The following is a 15,697-nucleotide window of genomic DNA, read 5'->3' on the forward strand; positions in this document are numbered from 1 at the left end:
GTGGACTTCAGGAAGCACACAGCCCCACTCCCCCCCATCATCCTGACTGACACCCCCATCACCTCTGTGGACTCATTCCGCTTCCTGGGTACCACCATCACCCAGGACCTGAAGTGGGAGCCCACCATCACCTCCGTCATCAAGAAAGCCCAGCAGAGGATGTACTTCCTGAGGCAGCTGAAGAAATTCAACCTGCCAACACGGACGATGATGCAGTTCTACACTGCAATCATCGAGTCCATCCTCACCTCCTCCATCACCGTGTGGTACGCTGGAGCCACTATCAGGGACAAACAGAGACTGCAGCGTGTTGTGCGCTCTGCTGAGAAGGTGATTGGCTGCAGACTCCCATCTCTGCAGGACCTGTACACCTCCAGGACATTGCGGCGTGCAGCTCGGATCTCAGCTGACCCTTCTCACCCTGGACACAGTCTGTTTGACCTGCTCCCCTCAGGCAGGAGGCTCCGGTCCATTCGCACCAGAACCTCTCGCCATAAGAACAGTTTCTTCCCCTCTGCTGTCGGACACATGAACAATAACCATATGACTGTCCCCGCCACAAACACATGACCCTACGCTGTGTCACTGCATCATTCCATGTTTGGCACTGATCACCACCTGCACTCATGTATATATCTTTCTACGCAGCACTTTAATTCTTATTCTCATGTATATATCTCATGTATATCTCATGCACATATCTTTCTACGTAGCACTTTTAATTCTTATTCCTACTTTTATTTTTTCATGTCTATATAATCGCAATTTATGACAGTATGTTTGCACTGAAGCACCGCAGCAATTTCCTAATGTTGTAAACCTGCTCAACATTTGGCAATAAACCCCTTTCTGATTCTGATTCTGATTCTGAGTATTTAAAAGTAGAATGGGAGGGAGAGGCTTCAGTTTTCAGGCCCCTCTTCTGTGGAACCAGCTTCCAGTTTGGATTCGGGAGACAGACACTATCTCTACTTTTAAGATTAGGCTTAAAACTTTCCTTTTTGCTAAAGCATATAGTTAGGGCTGGACCAGGTGACCCTGAATCCTCCCTTAGTTATGCTGCAATAGACATAGGCTGCCGGGGGATTCCCATGATGCATTGAGTTTTTCCTTTCCAGTCACCTTTCTCACTCACTATGTATTAATAGACCTCTCTGCATTGAATCAAATCTGTTATTAACCTCTGTCTCTCTTCCACAGCATGTCTTTTATCCTGTCTTCCTTCTCTCACCCCAACCAGTCGCAGCAGATGGCCGCCCCTCCCTGAGCCTGGTTCTGCCGGAGGTTTCTTCCTGTTAAAAGGGAGTTTTACCTTCCCACTGTTGCCAAAGTGCTTGCTCATAGGGGGTCATATGATTGTTGGGTTTTTCTCTGTATCTATGAAGCGCCTTGAGGCAAATTTTGTTGTGATTTGGCGCTATATAAATAAAATTGAATTGAATTGAATTGAATGGAGCAGCAGGTCAGCATTGGTGTCTCTAGACCAGCTGAAAGTTCATGACACAAAGTGGTGACAAACTGTCTACAATGAGGCTACTATCAGCTGCAGCTCTTTGTCTGACTAACAATGTAACATGCTTTGTAGACCATTGAATTCATCCTGTTCTGACCATTATGACATTTGTCAAATGGAGATCACACAACAAACATGACTTACTTGATACTGACAATGTGAAGGATTCACTCCACTCTGTTGAAGAATATGAGTCATCTCTGCGTCGACTCTTACACATGTAGTCTTCACTGCTGGACTCAGAAACACTGAATATCCAACCACTATAGTGTGTCCACTGTGTGGGTGTCCTGGGTCCTCTCCATTTATACTCCCACTCAGTGGTTTCACCTCCTTCCTGCACCTCACATGTCAGAGTGATCGTCTCACCACTGAATATCTGAGGCCAGTTGGGTCGTTGTTTTACAACAACTTTACTGGAAACTGTTTACACATATTAACAGTTGAGATACAAATAGAAACATGAAATCAACACAGAAAACTTCACATTGTATGTTTGATAATCATGAGTGAATGTATATTTCAAACTAAATGACTGAACTCACAGGTTATCTCAATGGTGACATCATCACTTCTATCAGTGTAGTAAACTGGGTTTCCTCTTGTTCCTCTGCAGCTGTAGATTCCTCCTTCAGATACTCTGATATCTCTGTTTTGTTGATCTCTGATTTGACCTTCAGAGGTTCTTTGGGTTCGTCTGAACCACTCATATTTCCATCCATCAGAGCTCTGCACAGAGCAGGTCAGTGTCACACTGCCCCCTACTGGTATGATTGTTGTTCCTGCTGTCAGTGTGGCCCTGGGTTTATCTGCAATTAATTTACAGGAAAAAGTAGAATAGATTGTCACTTGTCTCAGGAAGAAATTTCTTACAGCACTGATCACACTTTAAATATTCACTGAGTAGTTTTGTATAAATGAGTAATCAGCAAATCAGACATATTAGACTGTGTTACAAAATCAAATTCCCTCTGATTTATTACCTGCCTATATTATATAATTTCCTCCTCGCCCTCTGCGGGCGGTCTTCTTTCAAGGTCAGGTCCTCTACCAGAGGCCTGGGAGCTTGAGGGCCTTGCACAGTATCTTTCCTGTTCGTAGGACTGCACTCGTCTGGACAGAGATCTTGGATGTTGGTTCCTGGGATCTGCTGGAGCCACTTGCCTAGCTTGGGATCACTGCACCTAGCACTCCGATTACCTCTGGGACCCCTGTTACTTTCACCCTCCACATATTCTCAAGGTCTTCTCTGAGCCCTTGTTACTTCTCCATCTTCTTGTGTTCCTTTTTCCTGATGTTGCTGTCATTCGGTATCACTATATCTATTACTAAAGCCGTCTTCTTCCCCTTATCTACCACCCCTATGTCCGGTTGGTTAGGCATCACCACTTTGTGCACCTGTAACTGGAAGTCCCACAGGATCTTAGCTTGGTCATTCTTGACCACCCTACAGGAGGTCTCCCATTTTGGCCTCAGGGCTTCCAGGCCATACTCGGCACAGATGTTTCTGTATACTATGCTGGCCACTTGGTTATGGCGTTCCATGTGTGCCCTGCCTGCTAGCATCTTGCACCCCACTGTTATGTGCTGGATTCTCTCAGGGGCATCTTTACAAAGCCTGCCCCTGGGGTCTTGCCTGATGTGGCAGACCCCAGCCTCTATGGATCTTGTGTTCAGAGTTTGTGCCTGTGCTCCCCTTATTAGTGCCTCTGTGTTGTCTTTCAGTCCAGCTTTGTCCAGCCACTGGCAGGACTTCTGGATGTCATCCACTTCCTCTATCTGCCGGTTGTACATAACCTGCAGATACTATACTATATTTTCATCCTGTTTATTTATGTCATTATTGTTCTCAGGTGATGGAGCAGCAGGTCAGCATTGGCGTCTCTATACCAGCTGAAAGTTCATGACACAAAGTGGTGACAAACTGTCTACAATGAGGCTACTATCAGCTGCAGCTCTTTGTCTGACTAACAATGTAACATGCTTTGTAGACCATTGAATCCATCCTGTTCTGACCATTATGACATTTGTCAAATGGAGATCACACAACAAACATGACTTACTTGATACTGACAATGTGATGGATTCACTCCACTCTGTTGAAGAATATGAGTCATCTCTGCGTCGACTCTTGCACATGTAGTCTTCACTGCTGGACTCAGAAACACTGAATATCCAACCATTATAGTGTGTCCACTGTGTGGGTGTCCTGGGTCCTCTCCATTTATACTCCCATTCAGTGGTTTCACCTCCTTCCTGCACCTCACATGTCAGAGTGATCGTCTCACCACTGAATATCTGAGGCCAGTTGGGTCGTTGTTTTACAACAACTTTATTGGAAACTGTTTACACATATTAACAGTTGAGATAAAAACAGAAACAGAAATCAACACAGAAAACTTAACATTGTATGTTTGATAATCATGAGTGAATGTATATTTCAAACTAAATGACTGAACTCACTGGTTTTCTCAATGGTGACATCATCACTTATATCAGTGTAGTAAACTGGGTTTCCTCTTGTTCCTCTGCAGCGGTAGATTCCTCCTTCAGATACTCTGATATCTCTGTTTTGTTGATCTCTGATTTGAACTTCATAGGGTCTTTGGGTTCGTCTGAACCACTCATATTTCCATCCATCAGAGCTCTGCACAGAGCAGGTCAGTGTCACACTGCCCCCTACTGGTATGATTGTTGTTCCTGCTGTCACTGTGGCCCTGGGTTTATCTACAATTAATTTACAGGAAAAAGTAGAATAGATTGTCACTTGTCTCAGGAAGAAATTTCTTACAGCACTGATCACACTTTAAATATTCACTGAGTAGTTTTGTATAAATGAGTAATCAGCAAATCAGACATATTAGACTGTGTTACAAAATCAAATTCCCTCTGATTTATTACCTGCCTATATTATATAATTTCCTCCTCGCCCTCTGCGGGCGGTCTTCTTTCAAGGTCGGGTCCTCTACCAGAGGCCTGGGAGCTTGAGGGTCTTGTACAGTATCTTTCCTGTTCGTAGGACTGCACTCGTCTGGACAGAGATCTTGGAATTTTGGTTCCTGGGATCTGCTGGAGCCACTTGCCTAGCTTGGGATCACTGCACCTAGCGCTCTGATTACACTACGTCTATTACTAAGGCCGTCTTCTTCCGTTAATCTACCACCCCTATGTCCGGTTGGTTAGGCATCACCATTTTGTGCACCTGTAACTGGAAGTCCCACAGGATCTTAGCTTGGTCATTCTTGACCACCCTACAGGAGGTCTCCCATTTTGGCCTCAGGGCTTCCAGGCCATACTCGGCACAGATGTTTCTGTACACTATGCTGGCCACTTGGTTATGGCGTTCCATGTGTGCCCTGCCTGCTAACATCTTGCACCCCACTGTTATGTGCTGGATTCTCTCAGGGGCATCTTTACACAGCCTGCCCCTGGGGTCTTGCCTGATGTGGCAGACCCCAGCCTCTATGGATCTTGTGTTCAGAGTTTGTGCCTGTGCTGCCCTGATTAGTGCCTCTGTGTTGTCTTTCAGTCCAGCTTTGTCCAGCCACTGGCAGGACTTCTGGATGTCATCCACTTCCTCTATCTGCCGGTTGTACATAACGTGCAGATACTATACTATATTTTCATCCTGTTTATTCATGTCATTATTGTCCTCAGATGATGGAGCAGCAGGTCAGCATTGGTGTCTCTAGACCAGCTGAAACTTCATGACACAAAGTGGTGACAAACTGTCTACAATGAGGCTACTATCAGTGTAGCGACTTCCACAGTCGCTAGAGCCCGGGGATGAAGCCTGCCTATTTGCCTGACGCGCTGTCAACTTTACTTAATAGTGCGAGAGGTGGAATTGTTTGCTTGTTTATTAAAGTGCTTTGAGAGTTTACAGTAATGTCATTGGCTCCTGATTCAGACTCTTACAACGTCACAGGCTCTAATGTAACAAGGCGAAACATGTTGTGCAGCGGTCAACAAAAACTATGGCTACCCAGCCCTCCTCTCTTTCAAAATCAAAACCAGTGAATTACAGACTGACGACGCCCTCTTAATGTCACCGCTAGCACCCACGTGACTCCCATAACAACCAAACAAATAAAAACCCAGTGATCATCAAAATTCAATACATTCAATTATGGCTCCTACAATCAGCTGCAGCTCTTTGTCTGACTAACAATGTAACATGCTTTGCAGACCATTGAATTCATCCTGTTCTGACCATTATGACATTTGTCAAATGGAGATCACACAACAAACATGACTTACTTGATACTGACAATGTGAAGGCTTCACTCCACTCTGTTGAAGAATATGAGTCATCTCTGCGTCGACTCTTACACATGTAGTCTTCACTGCTGGACTCAGAAACACTGAATGTCACATCATTATTGTGTGTCCACTGTGTGGGTGTGCTGGGTCCTCTCCATTTATACTCCCACTCAGTGGTTTCACCTCCTTCCTGCACCTCACATGTCAGAGTGATCGTCTCACCACTGAATATCTGAGGCCAGTTGGGTCGTTGTTTTACAACAACTTTACTGGAAACTGTTTACACATATTAACAGTTGAGATACAAATATAAACATGAAATCAACACAGAAAACTTCACATTGTATGTTTGATAATCATGAGTGAATGTATATTTCAAACTAAATTACTGAACTCACTGGTTTTCTCAATGGTGGCATCATCACTTTTATCAGTGTAGTAATCTGGGTTTCCTCTTGTTCCTCTGCAGCTGTAGATTCCTCCTTCAGATACTCTGATATCTCTGTTTTGTTGACCTCTGATTTGACCTTCAGAGGTTCTTTGGATTCGTCTGAACCACTCATATTTCCATCCATCAGAGCTCTGCACAGAGCAGGTCAGTGTCACACTGCCCCCTACTGGTATAATTGTTGTTCCTGCTGTCAGCGTGGCCCTGGGTTTATCTGCAATTAATTTACAGGAAAAAGTAGAATAGATTGTAACTTGTCTCAGGAAGAAATTTCTTACAACACTGATCACACTTTAAATATTCACTGAGTAGTTTTGTATAAATGAGTAATCAGCAAATCAGACATATTAGACTGTGTTACAACATCAAATTCCCTCTGATTTATTACCTGCCTATATTATATAATTTCCTCCTCGCCCTCTGCGGGCGGTCTTCTTTCAAGGTCAGGTCCTCTACCAGAGGCCTGGGAGCTTGAGGGTCTTGCACAGTATCTTTCCTGTTCGTAGGACTGCACTCGTCTGGACAGAGATCTTGGATGTTGGTTCCTGGGATCTGCTGGAGCCACTTGACTAGCTTGGGATCACTGCACCTAGCGCTCCGATTACCTCTGGGACCCCTGTTACTTTCACCCTCCACATATTCTCAAGGTCTTCTCTGAGCCCTTGTTACTTCTCCATCTTCTTGTGTTCCTTTTTCCTGATGTTGCTGTCATTCGGTATCACTACGTCTATTACTAAAGCCGTCTTCTTCCACTTATCTACCACCCCTATGACCGGTTGGTTAGGCATCACCATTTTGTGCAGCTCTAACTGGAAGTCCCACAGGATCTTAGCTTGGTCATTCTTGACCACCCTACAGGAGGTCTCCCATTTTGGCCTCAGGGCTTCCAGGCCATACTCGGCACAGATGTTTTTGTATACTATGCTGGCCACTTGGTTATGGCGTTCCATGTGTGCCCTGCCTGCTAGCATCTTGCACCCCACTGTTATGTGCTGGATTCTCTCAGGGGCATCTTTACAAAGCCTGCCCCTGGGGTCTTGCCTGATGTGGCAGACCCCAGCCTCTATGGATCTTGTGTTCAGAGTTTGTGCCTGTGCTGCCCTGATTAGTGCCTCTGTGTTGTCTTTCAGTCCAGCTTTGTCCAGCCACTGGCAGGACTTCTGGATGTCATCCACTTCCTCTTTCTGCCGGTTGTACATAACCTGCAGATACTATACTATATTTTCATCCTGTTTATTTATGTCATTATTGTCCTCAGGTGATGGAGCAGCAGGTCAGCATTGGCGTCTCTATACCAGCTGAAAGTTCATGACACAAAGTGGTGACAAACTGTCTACAATGAGGCTACTATCAGCTGCAGCTCTTTGTCTGACTAACAATGTAACATGCTTTGTAGACCATTGAATCCATCCTGTTCTGACCATTATGACATTTGTCAAATGGAGATCACACAACAAACATGACTTACTTGATGCTGACAATGTGATGGATTCACTCCACTCTGTTGAAGAATATGAGTCATCTCTGCGTCGACTCTTACACATGTAGTCTTCACTGCTGGACTCAGAAACACTGAATGTCACATCATTATTGTGTGTCCACTGTGTGGGTGTCCTGGGTCCTCTCCATTTATACTCCCACTCAGTGGTTTCACCTCCTTCCTGCACCTCACATGTCAGAGTTATCGTCTCACCTCTGAATATCTGAGGCCAGTTGGGTCGTTGTTTTACAACAACTTTATTGGAAACTGTTTACACATATTAACAGTTGAGATAAAAACAGAAACATGAAATCAACACAGAAAACTCAACATTGTATGTTTGATAATCATGAGTGAATGTATATTTCAAACTAAATTACTGAACTCACTGGTTTTCTCAATGGTGACATCATCACTTCTATCAGTGTAGTAAACTGGGTTTCCTCTTGTTCCTCTGCAGCGGTAGATTCCTCCTTGAGATACTCTGATATCTCTGTTTTGTTGATCTCTGATTTGACCTTCAGAGGTTCTTTGGGTTCCTCTGAACCACTCATATTTCCATCCATCAGAGCTCTGCACAGAGCAGGTCAGTGTCACACTGCCCCCTACTGGTATGATTGTTGTTCCTGCTGTCAGTGTGGCCCTGGGTTTATCTGCAATTAATTTACAGGAAAATGTAAAACAGATTGTCACTTGTCTCAGGAAGAAATTTCTTACAGCACTGATCACACTTTAAATATTTACTCTTAGTAGAAATGACTAATTACTCTGCACGTGACATATTGGACTGTGTTACACAATCAAACTCGCTCTGATTTATTATTTATAAAAAGAGAAATGTCAGATAAAACATTTTTAAATTTCTCATCATATCTGTTTCCCTTTTCATTAATATTTTAATAGTTTCAGTGCACTGAACAACAACCTTTATTTCTGTTGGAGTCTGTTGAGTGTTATCATGAATTTTCAATGTAAAATGTTATTTAGCAGTTGTCATTGAATTATTTAAAATTGAAACATTAAATCAATGAAAATAACTTTCAGTCATTTTAAATGTTTGAATATTGTCATGGATGGCCGATCATAAGTGTTCAGTGCAACGCGTGCTATCTTCCTTTTCCCAAACAATCATTTTGAATATGTTTTTGATAGTAGTTAAAAATACTAAAACACTACTATTAATAGTTCTATTTTAATATAGTACTGTTAAAATTAATTAAAATTTAATAGTAGTAAAATTACTTTATAAACTCTGATAAGAACAAATAGTCTGGGTATAAGAATAATAAACCTCTCCCACACTCCAGAAGAAATGAAAGATGGCAGTCAGTGCACTGTAACTATTGAAATATGATTTTCTGATTTTCACAGATTCAAATAAAGTAATAATAATAATAATAATAATCAAATAATATGATCACTTCTTTCTTGGCTCTTGACGGAGGTGGTCGCACTTTCTCCTTCTTCCTCTCACTTTCCCTTATCTGTCCTGCTTGGCCCTACATAGCAAACAGGTCTGGCCCAGAGCTGGTGTCAAGCCGGCACTGCTGGCTGACTTCTGGCATGGTAAGTGGTATGTCATCCAGATATGGGCCAGACCTGGCAAAGATGGCACTGTCTATGTGATGGCATGCCACATCTGGCTTGATTGTGGTTTGGTTTATGTGGCCCAGGTTCATAGAAAACAGGTCTGGCCCGGATCCGACATCAAGCTGGCACTTCTGACTGACTGCACAGCAAAATCTCCATTGTTAAATTAACACTAGAGAGTGTCTATATGGGTCCACACCTCTGAGTGTTAAATACAACACTGTTGAGTGTTAAATTAACACTTTTGACAGTGTCATATGTTTAAAAGTAACCTAGTCAGTTTTGAAGATTAACAATGGCTAACACTGAGCAGTGCTGATTTTCTAACACTGGAATACTTCTAACATTTTGAGTTATTTTCCAGTGTTAGAAAATCAGCACTGCTCAGTGTTAGCCATTGTTAATCTTCAAAACTGACTAGGTTACTTTTAAACATATAACACTGTCAAAAGTGTTAATTTAACACTCAGAGGTGTGGACCCATATAGACACTCTCTAGTGTTAATTTAACACTGGAGATTTTGCTGGGTGGTGTCATGGCAGAGTGTATGTCAACCAGATGTGGGCCAGGTCTGGCAATGAACTATTTATGAACTATTTATGTTCCTATTTTCTGATCGGAAGGTTAGTGGTTCAATCCCTAGCTCCTCCAGTCTCCATGTCAAGCACTCAGTTTAGAGAAAGTGTGTGATTGGGTGAATATGGCATGTTGTATAGAGCACTTTGAGTAATCTGTTAGATGAGATTCTATTAAAGAATCAGTCCATTCACTATCTGACCAGAGTTTTGTCATGTTACTTTTGCACTATTATGTTCCGGCACATGTTATTATTACATGGCTTGATTAAGGTACACATTAGGCTGACATCAGGGCCAGCACAGGGCCAGCAGTGTGTCTGCAACTGGCCCGTGGCTGCACACAACTTACACATGGCCCACATACCGCAAAGAATGACGGCCATTTGGTGGCCCGGTTCAGGTTTGCCAGAGATGATCCACATATGGGCCAGCACAGGGCCACCAGTGTGTCTACAACTAGCCTTGTGCTGGCCCATGTGTGGGCAGCGCTCGCTCCTGCTTCCTGTCAGTCAACTCAAATCAATTCTAACTCACCCTGTTCCTGGCTTTGTTCACCAAATCAAAAAGCTGGTTCTCTCCTGATGGATAATCAGCCCCCTACGTTTACCATAGACACCTGTTTCTCTCAGCTACTGGTGTCTGTGAAAGTAAACTCCTGATAAGTTTGTCAGTTCTTGTCTGTGTCTGGATTTTGATTCAGCCGTGACAACACATAAACAGAAAGATACAGGAGATACATCAATGCTGTTCATACTTTGTAAACAGGAAGAAAAAAAACTGTCGTACCTTCAGCATTTACATCGAAGAGTGTACTGAGCACTGAAATCAAGATTGAAACATCATCAAAACAGCAGCAAATCAACTCACTATGAAGTAAAAGATTTTTTAACCTCCTAGGACATTTTGGGTTATTTAGACCAAAATACTCAATTTTGCTCTACAAGGGCCTGATATTCACTTACGACATTATACTGCTACTGTTCTATCAAAATTATAAACAAATATCCTCATAGGTGGCTCTTATTTTTTATTAAAAACAAAAATAAGGCAAAAAAAAAAATCTGTTAATTCTTTGTTTTTACATTCATCGGGCCCCAATGTGACCAAATATCAAAGAGAACTTTAAAATGCATGCTGTGGAAGAGTTCAGGTCTTAGGAGGTTAAAGTAAATTTTCAGATCGGAGACTCATCCTCAAATTTCTTTGCTTATATGCTCTAAACTAGTAATGTAAAACAGCAGTGTTTCCAACGCAATACCCTGCTTTAAATGGACATAAGGTAATACCATTCGAATTCTCAGAGACTTGTTAACCACCTCATACACTTTAATTTACACCAATATAGTTTCTTAAATTGGTCACAAGAGAAAGTCAGTGATGTACTTACAGAATAACTCCAGCATGCAGAGCAAAGAGCGCTTCATCCTCACATCCAGCTCTGCAGCTCTCTGATGCACAGCTAAGCTTTCAGTGTTTTACTTTCACAAATAAGCAGAAGAAAGAGATGCTGTGCTTAATATAGATGAGACCGTAACTTCTTCTTCTCAGTGGCTTCCATGCTTCCTTCCCTTTTACTCTGAGCTCAACCATCTGCTATAACTTCAGCCGCATCAGTGTTTACGTTTCCTGTCCATTCAGAACATTCAAGCTTGTTCTCAGTGTTGTTCTCTTTCTCTGCGTTATAAAATAACAGTTCTGTTACTTCAAGTCAGGCAAAGCTTTCATTTAGGTTTAGTTTTACTTCTGTCTTCTTTAGAAACTCACTTTTTTCCCATACAAAAAAAGTCATACAACCCCATACATTTAGATTGCTATAATTCTGGAATATTTGTCTGGGTTTTTGAGACTGTCAGTGGCCGGATGGCAGCATATCATTTATTTCTGGCTGTCCTGAGCAGGTTCATGCAAAACATGCTGGGCCATAGTTGAGGTGAACAAACTTGCTTTGACATAATTAGACCAAAGAATATGCCTATAACAGGAAACAAGGTTAAGATACTCCCTTTTAAGTTGCAGGAAAAAAATAGACTTTTAGCTTGTTTTTTGTACTATTACAATGGAAAACATCCTTTCACTTCTGCTTTGATATGTAAATGTTTTCATCTTGTGGTTGAATTTTGGTTAGAAGGTGGTTGTGACCGGATTATTTATGTGGCTGAACTGATGGAAATGAGATGCAGTTTTTACAAACCAGAGGAATAAATGAACCAACGCACAAATTCATTTTCTTGCTTGCTAAATTGCAATGGTACAGATGCACACAGACCTTATTTTGTGGGTAAATGTGCCAAATAAAATACCAAAACACAATAATCAATATCTTTCTGCCAAAAACTATATATTTCTTAACTGAAAACAAAGCATAGCACTCAGTAACGTAAGCCATTGCCATGCTTCTTTGCTATTCTACCATGTACCATGTGTTCACGTGTTCCTTGTTTGCACTTCTAAGGTAGTTTCTAGTACCAGGTTCTCGACTCTAAAGCAGCCACCAAAAATCAGGATCTTATAGATCCAACACTATTAAAAGATTTGAACTTTATTAACAATTTATTGAATAGTATGTTTTTGAATTTTATAGCAGTACTAACTTTAAAAGTTGAAAGCATATTGAGAAATACACAAAGCAAAAACCATGTATTGCCTCATTATGCTAAACGGTTGACTGAATTTTCTGTTCCCCTTTACACAAAAAAAGATGTGATATGTCAGGGATAAGATGCCACCATATACTCACTAGAGGTTATGTGCGAGCAGACGACAAATGTGTTTAGTGCATGTGCAATCAGTTTTTATTTTGAATTATATAGCAGACATTATTGGCATTATTTGGGGCGACCGTGGCTCAGGTTCAAGGTTGCCGGTTCGATCCCCGGGCTCTCTGTCCTAGTCGTTGTGTCCTTGGGCAAGACACTTTACCCTACTGCCTACTGGTGTTGGCCAGAGGGGCCGATGGCGCGATATGGCAGCCTCGCTTCTGTCAGTCTGCCCCAGGGCAGCTACAACCGTAGCTTGCCTCCACCAGTGTGTGAATGCGAGAGTGAATGAATAGTAGCATTGTAAAGCGCTTTGGGTGCCTTGAAAAGTGCTATGTAAATCCAATCCATTATTATTATTATTATTATATATAGTAACTAAAGCACATCATTTGCAAAATAAAACAGAAAAAAGGGAGTGACTAGTCAGTAATTAATGTCTGCAGCAATGTGATGACAGATGAGAGTGGAGTTTTAAAAACGTGGTATCTTGAGTTCTGCCTATGATCTATCTCTGCTATCAGCTGTCAGGGCTCAATCGTGTTCTTTGGAAGGCTGTACAAATTCAGCTCAAACTGTTCTTCCTCTTTTTGGTTTAGTAGGCCTGAGAAAAAATGATAAAGTCACTGTGTTTTTTACTTAGCAGATACACAATACACAATTACTTTAAGTTGCACTTGAATTTATTTTCACAGGCATAATAACTCTGTGAAAGGCCTGTACCAAATAAGCACATTCATTTATAAAATTCCTCAGCCAACAATTATGTTCAGTGGAATAAGTGGTAGCAAAGTTTCAGTCCGTGGTGGTTGGGTGTGGTTTGTGGTTCAGCTGCAGGGAAGGGGTGGTGCAGTGGGTTCAGGGGGAATGCCAGAGGAGGCTGACCAGCACAACTGCTAGGCATCCACTAATATTCTATCCTGTTTTACACAGTAGCAGGCCTGGAACTGATATGTGTGTGATTTCTGGAAGGAAACTGTCTGAGACTGTATGTGTGTACAGTGGGAGATGTGCTACAAACAGACTGATTATAATCACAAGCAAAATAAAGCTTATTCACCACAACAGTAATTCATCACTCACTATAGCAGCTTAAATAAACTCAGAACTTTCTACTAACCACACACAGAGCCAGGCTGATGTGTGAGCTACGGCTGATAAAAGACAGAGTACATGCTTACTGTATTGCTATGATGGTTTCTAGAGCATGTATGACTTTTGTTGCCATGGAAACCCTGGCAACCCTGCCAACAAGAGAGGGAGACTGACCGAGGTGATAACTAAGTAAGAATAGATTAATGGCAATATAAATAAAGAAAACATGTTTGCCAGCAGGTGAGTAGTGTAAAGCATGCATGTATGTGTGGCAGAGTGTAAAAATAGCAAAATAACTCATCAAAGAAATCATGCTGCAGTTAAGCAAGATCAAGTAAGGATGTGGATGCCAAAGTCAGGACAGAGAGAAGCCTTCATAGCCAAGCTCACTGGGTCCAGGTGCAGCTCATGCAGGTAGTTAGCCTCCAGCAGAACAAAGCACAATACAAACAACATAAATCTAAGACTGAGGGCACAAAAGGCCAAGGGGTCATCACACTTCTAAGGCATGTGCTAAATTTAAGTGAATAAGGAGATTCAGTTTTACAGACTCATCTGCAAAAAAAAAAAAAGGAATGCTGCATGGAATGTAAATTCAAAAAAAGAGAGAATTGTGATTTGAAAATCTTATAAATCCATATATTATTTACAAACAAGCATGCTTAAATGTTTAATTGTTTAAAGTGATATATTTCATTTAATTTTACTATGTTGTTCAAATATTTGTTATGATCTCTATGTCTTGGACACAGGGTTTAGATTTTCATAGGATTTTTATGGTTCATCTAGTTTTGTATTTTTTATAATCTTTGTATAATGGTACTATGTTCTGCATGATAGATATATTGATAGTCTTTAGTTTATAATGATAGTTGTCGTTTTTTTTTTTTTTTTTGGGGGGGGGGGTGCTTTCCTTATGAGTTTGTTATCAGTGCCTTTAGTTCCTTGACTTCTTTATTTAAATGATTGTTTATCCCCTTTAGTATTCCCATTCTGTCCCTCCAGTCTTGTCTCCTTGTTTGTTTATCTTCTGTCTCTATGCCAAGCTTGTATGTCTTTTTCTGGTCTCATCTTATCTTCCTGTCTTATTTTGATCTCTTGTGTCCATAGTGCTTTGTGTTTAGTTCTACTTCCCCATCTTGTCATCTGTGATTGGTTTTAGCTGTCCTCCCACCTGTCTTCCTTATCCTTTGCCATGTTCTCTTTTATGTTTGTGTCTGTCCTTGTGTTTGTGTTTTGTTGCAAGAGGTGTAGTTTCAGATTATTTGGACCTGACCTGCTGTTTGTTGTATTTATTAAGGAGCTCAGCAGTAAAGCTGTTTTTGACTTTTACTTCTTGTCTCCTTAGATATGCATTAAGGGAGAATATTTAGAGAATATTTAAGTGGCAGAGTTTCACCAACTTGCAGAAAACTATATCTACAAAACGCAGAACCATTCCAGAATAATTTTTGTCAGCTTAAAATTGTGAAGACTGTGAATATATGATCATAAAAATACATAATGTCTAAATATTCACAAAGACTATAGAAACTGCATACAAGGACAAGACTGAAATCTGGCATGAAAATCACAGTATGATTGTATTAACAGGAAATTTTCCAGGTTAAAAGTAGAGACACTTCATATAAGATAGATTCAGTTTGCATTTCACTGTGGTGTTCTTCTTTGTCCTTTTCAAACACAAATTCAAAATGACTTAAATGCTGTCTTGCTGGCATAATAATAGCTGAGCTATCTGACACAACCTGCAATCCAGCTGCCAGCAAGTAGGGGAGGGAGGGAAACATACAGATTTTCCAAAGACTGATTTTTGCTGTTGGTGATGTTTGAGTTTGTTTGTTGGCAACAATAGAAATGGGGAAATACACTAATGTAACCTGCTGTTTATGGTATATTATTTGTTGTTTATATACTGCCTATACAAGTTTCAATAGCTATTCAGCAGGGTGGCTTTGACATATAAAGGTTTG

General features: G+C 41.3%; 1 protein-coding gene across 1 annotated transcript in view; it reads right to left on the reverse strand.

Annotated features, from left to right (window-relative positions):
• The window catches only part of LOC146579871 (Fc receptor-like protein 5), a 55,405-nt gene extending 45,110 nt beyond the window's left edge, over positions 1 to 10,295 (reverse strand). Inside the window, exons 1-7 of the mRNA XM_085268012.1 lie at positions 10,238 to 10,295; positions 8,094 to 8,357; positions 7,693 to 7,971; positions 6,175 to 6,438; positions 5,774 to 6,052; positions 2,059 to 2,322; positions 1,658 to 1,936 (exon numbers count right to left, since the gene is read on the reverse strand). Coding sequence (XP_085124138.1) covers positions 1,658 to 1,936; positions 2,059 to 2,322; positions 5,774 to 6,052; positions 6,175 to 6,438; positions 7,693 to 7,971; positions 8,094 to 8,357; positions 10,238 to 10,295 — 1,687 coding nt within the window. The remainder of the gene's footprint in view (positions 1 to 1,657; positions 1,937 to 2,058; positions 2,323 to 5,773; positions 6,053 to 6,174; positions 6,439 to 7,692; positions 7,972 to 8,093; positions 8,358 to 10,237) is intronic.
• Between the last annotated feature and the right edge of the window lie 5,402 nt (positions 10,296 to 15,697).

This window comes from Mchenga conophoros, linkage group LG3 (assembly GCF_057382185.1).
Source record: "Mchenga conophoros isolate Kocher_MC1m ecotype Shallow Benthic linkage group LG3, M_conophoros_male_GT1.1, whole genome shotgun sequence".
In the NCBI taxonomy this organism is placed as follows: Eukaryota; Metazoa; Chordata; class Actinopteri; order Cichliformes; family Cichlidae; genus Mchenga; species Mchenga conophoros.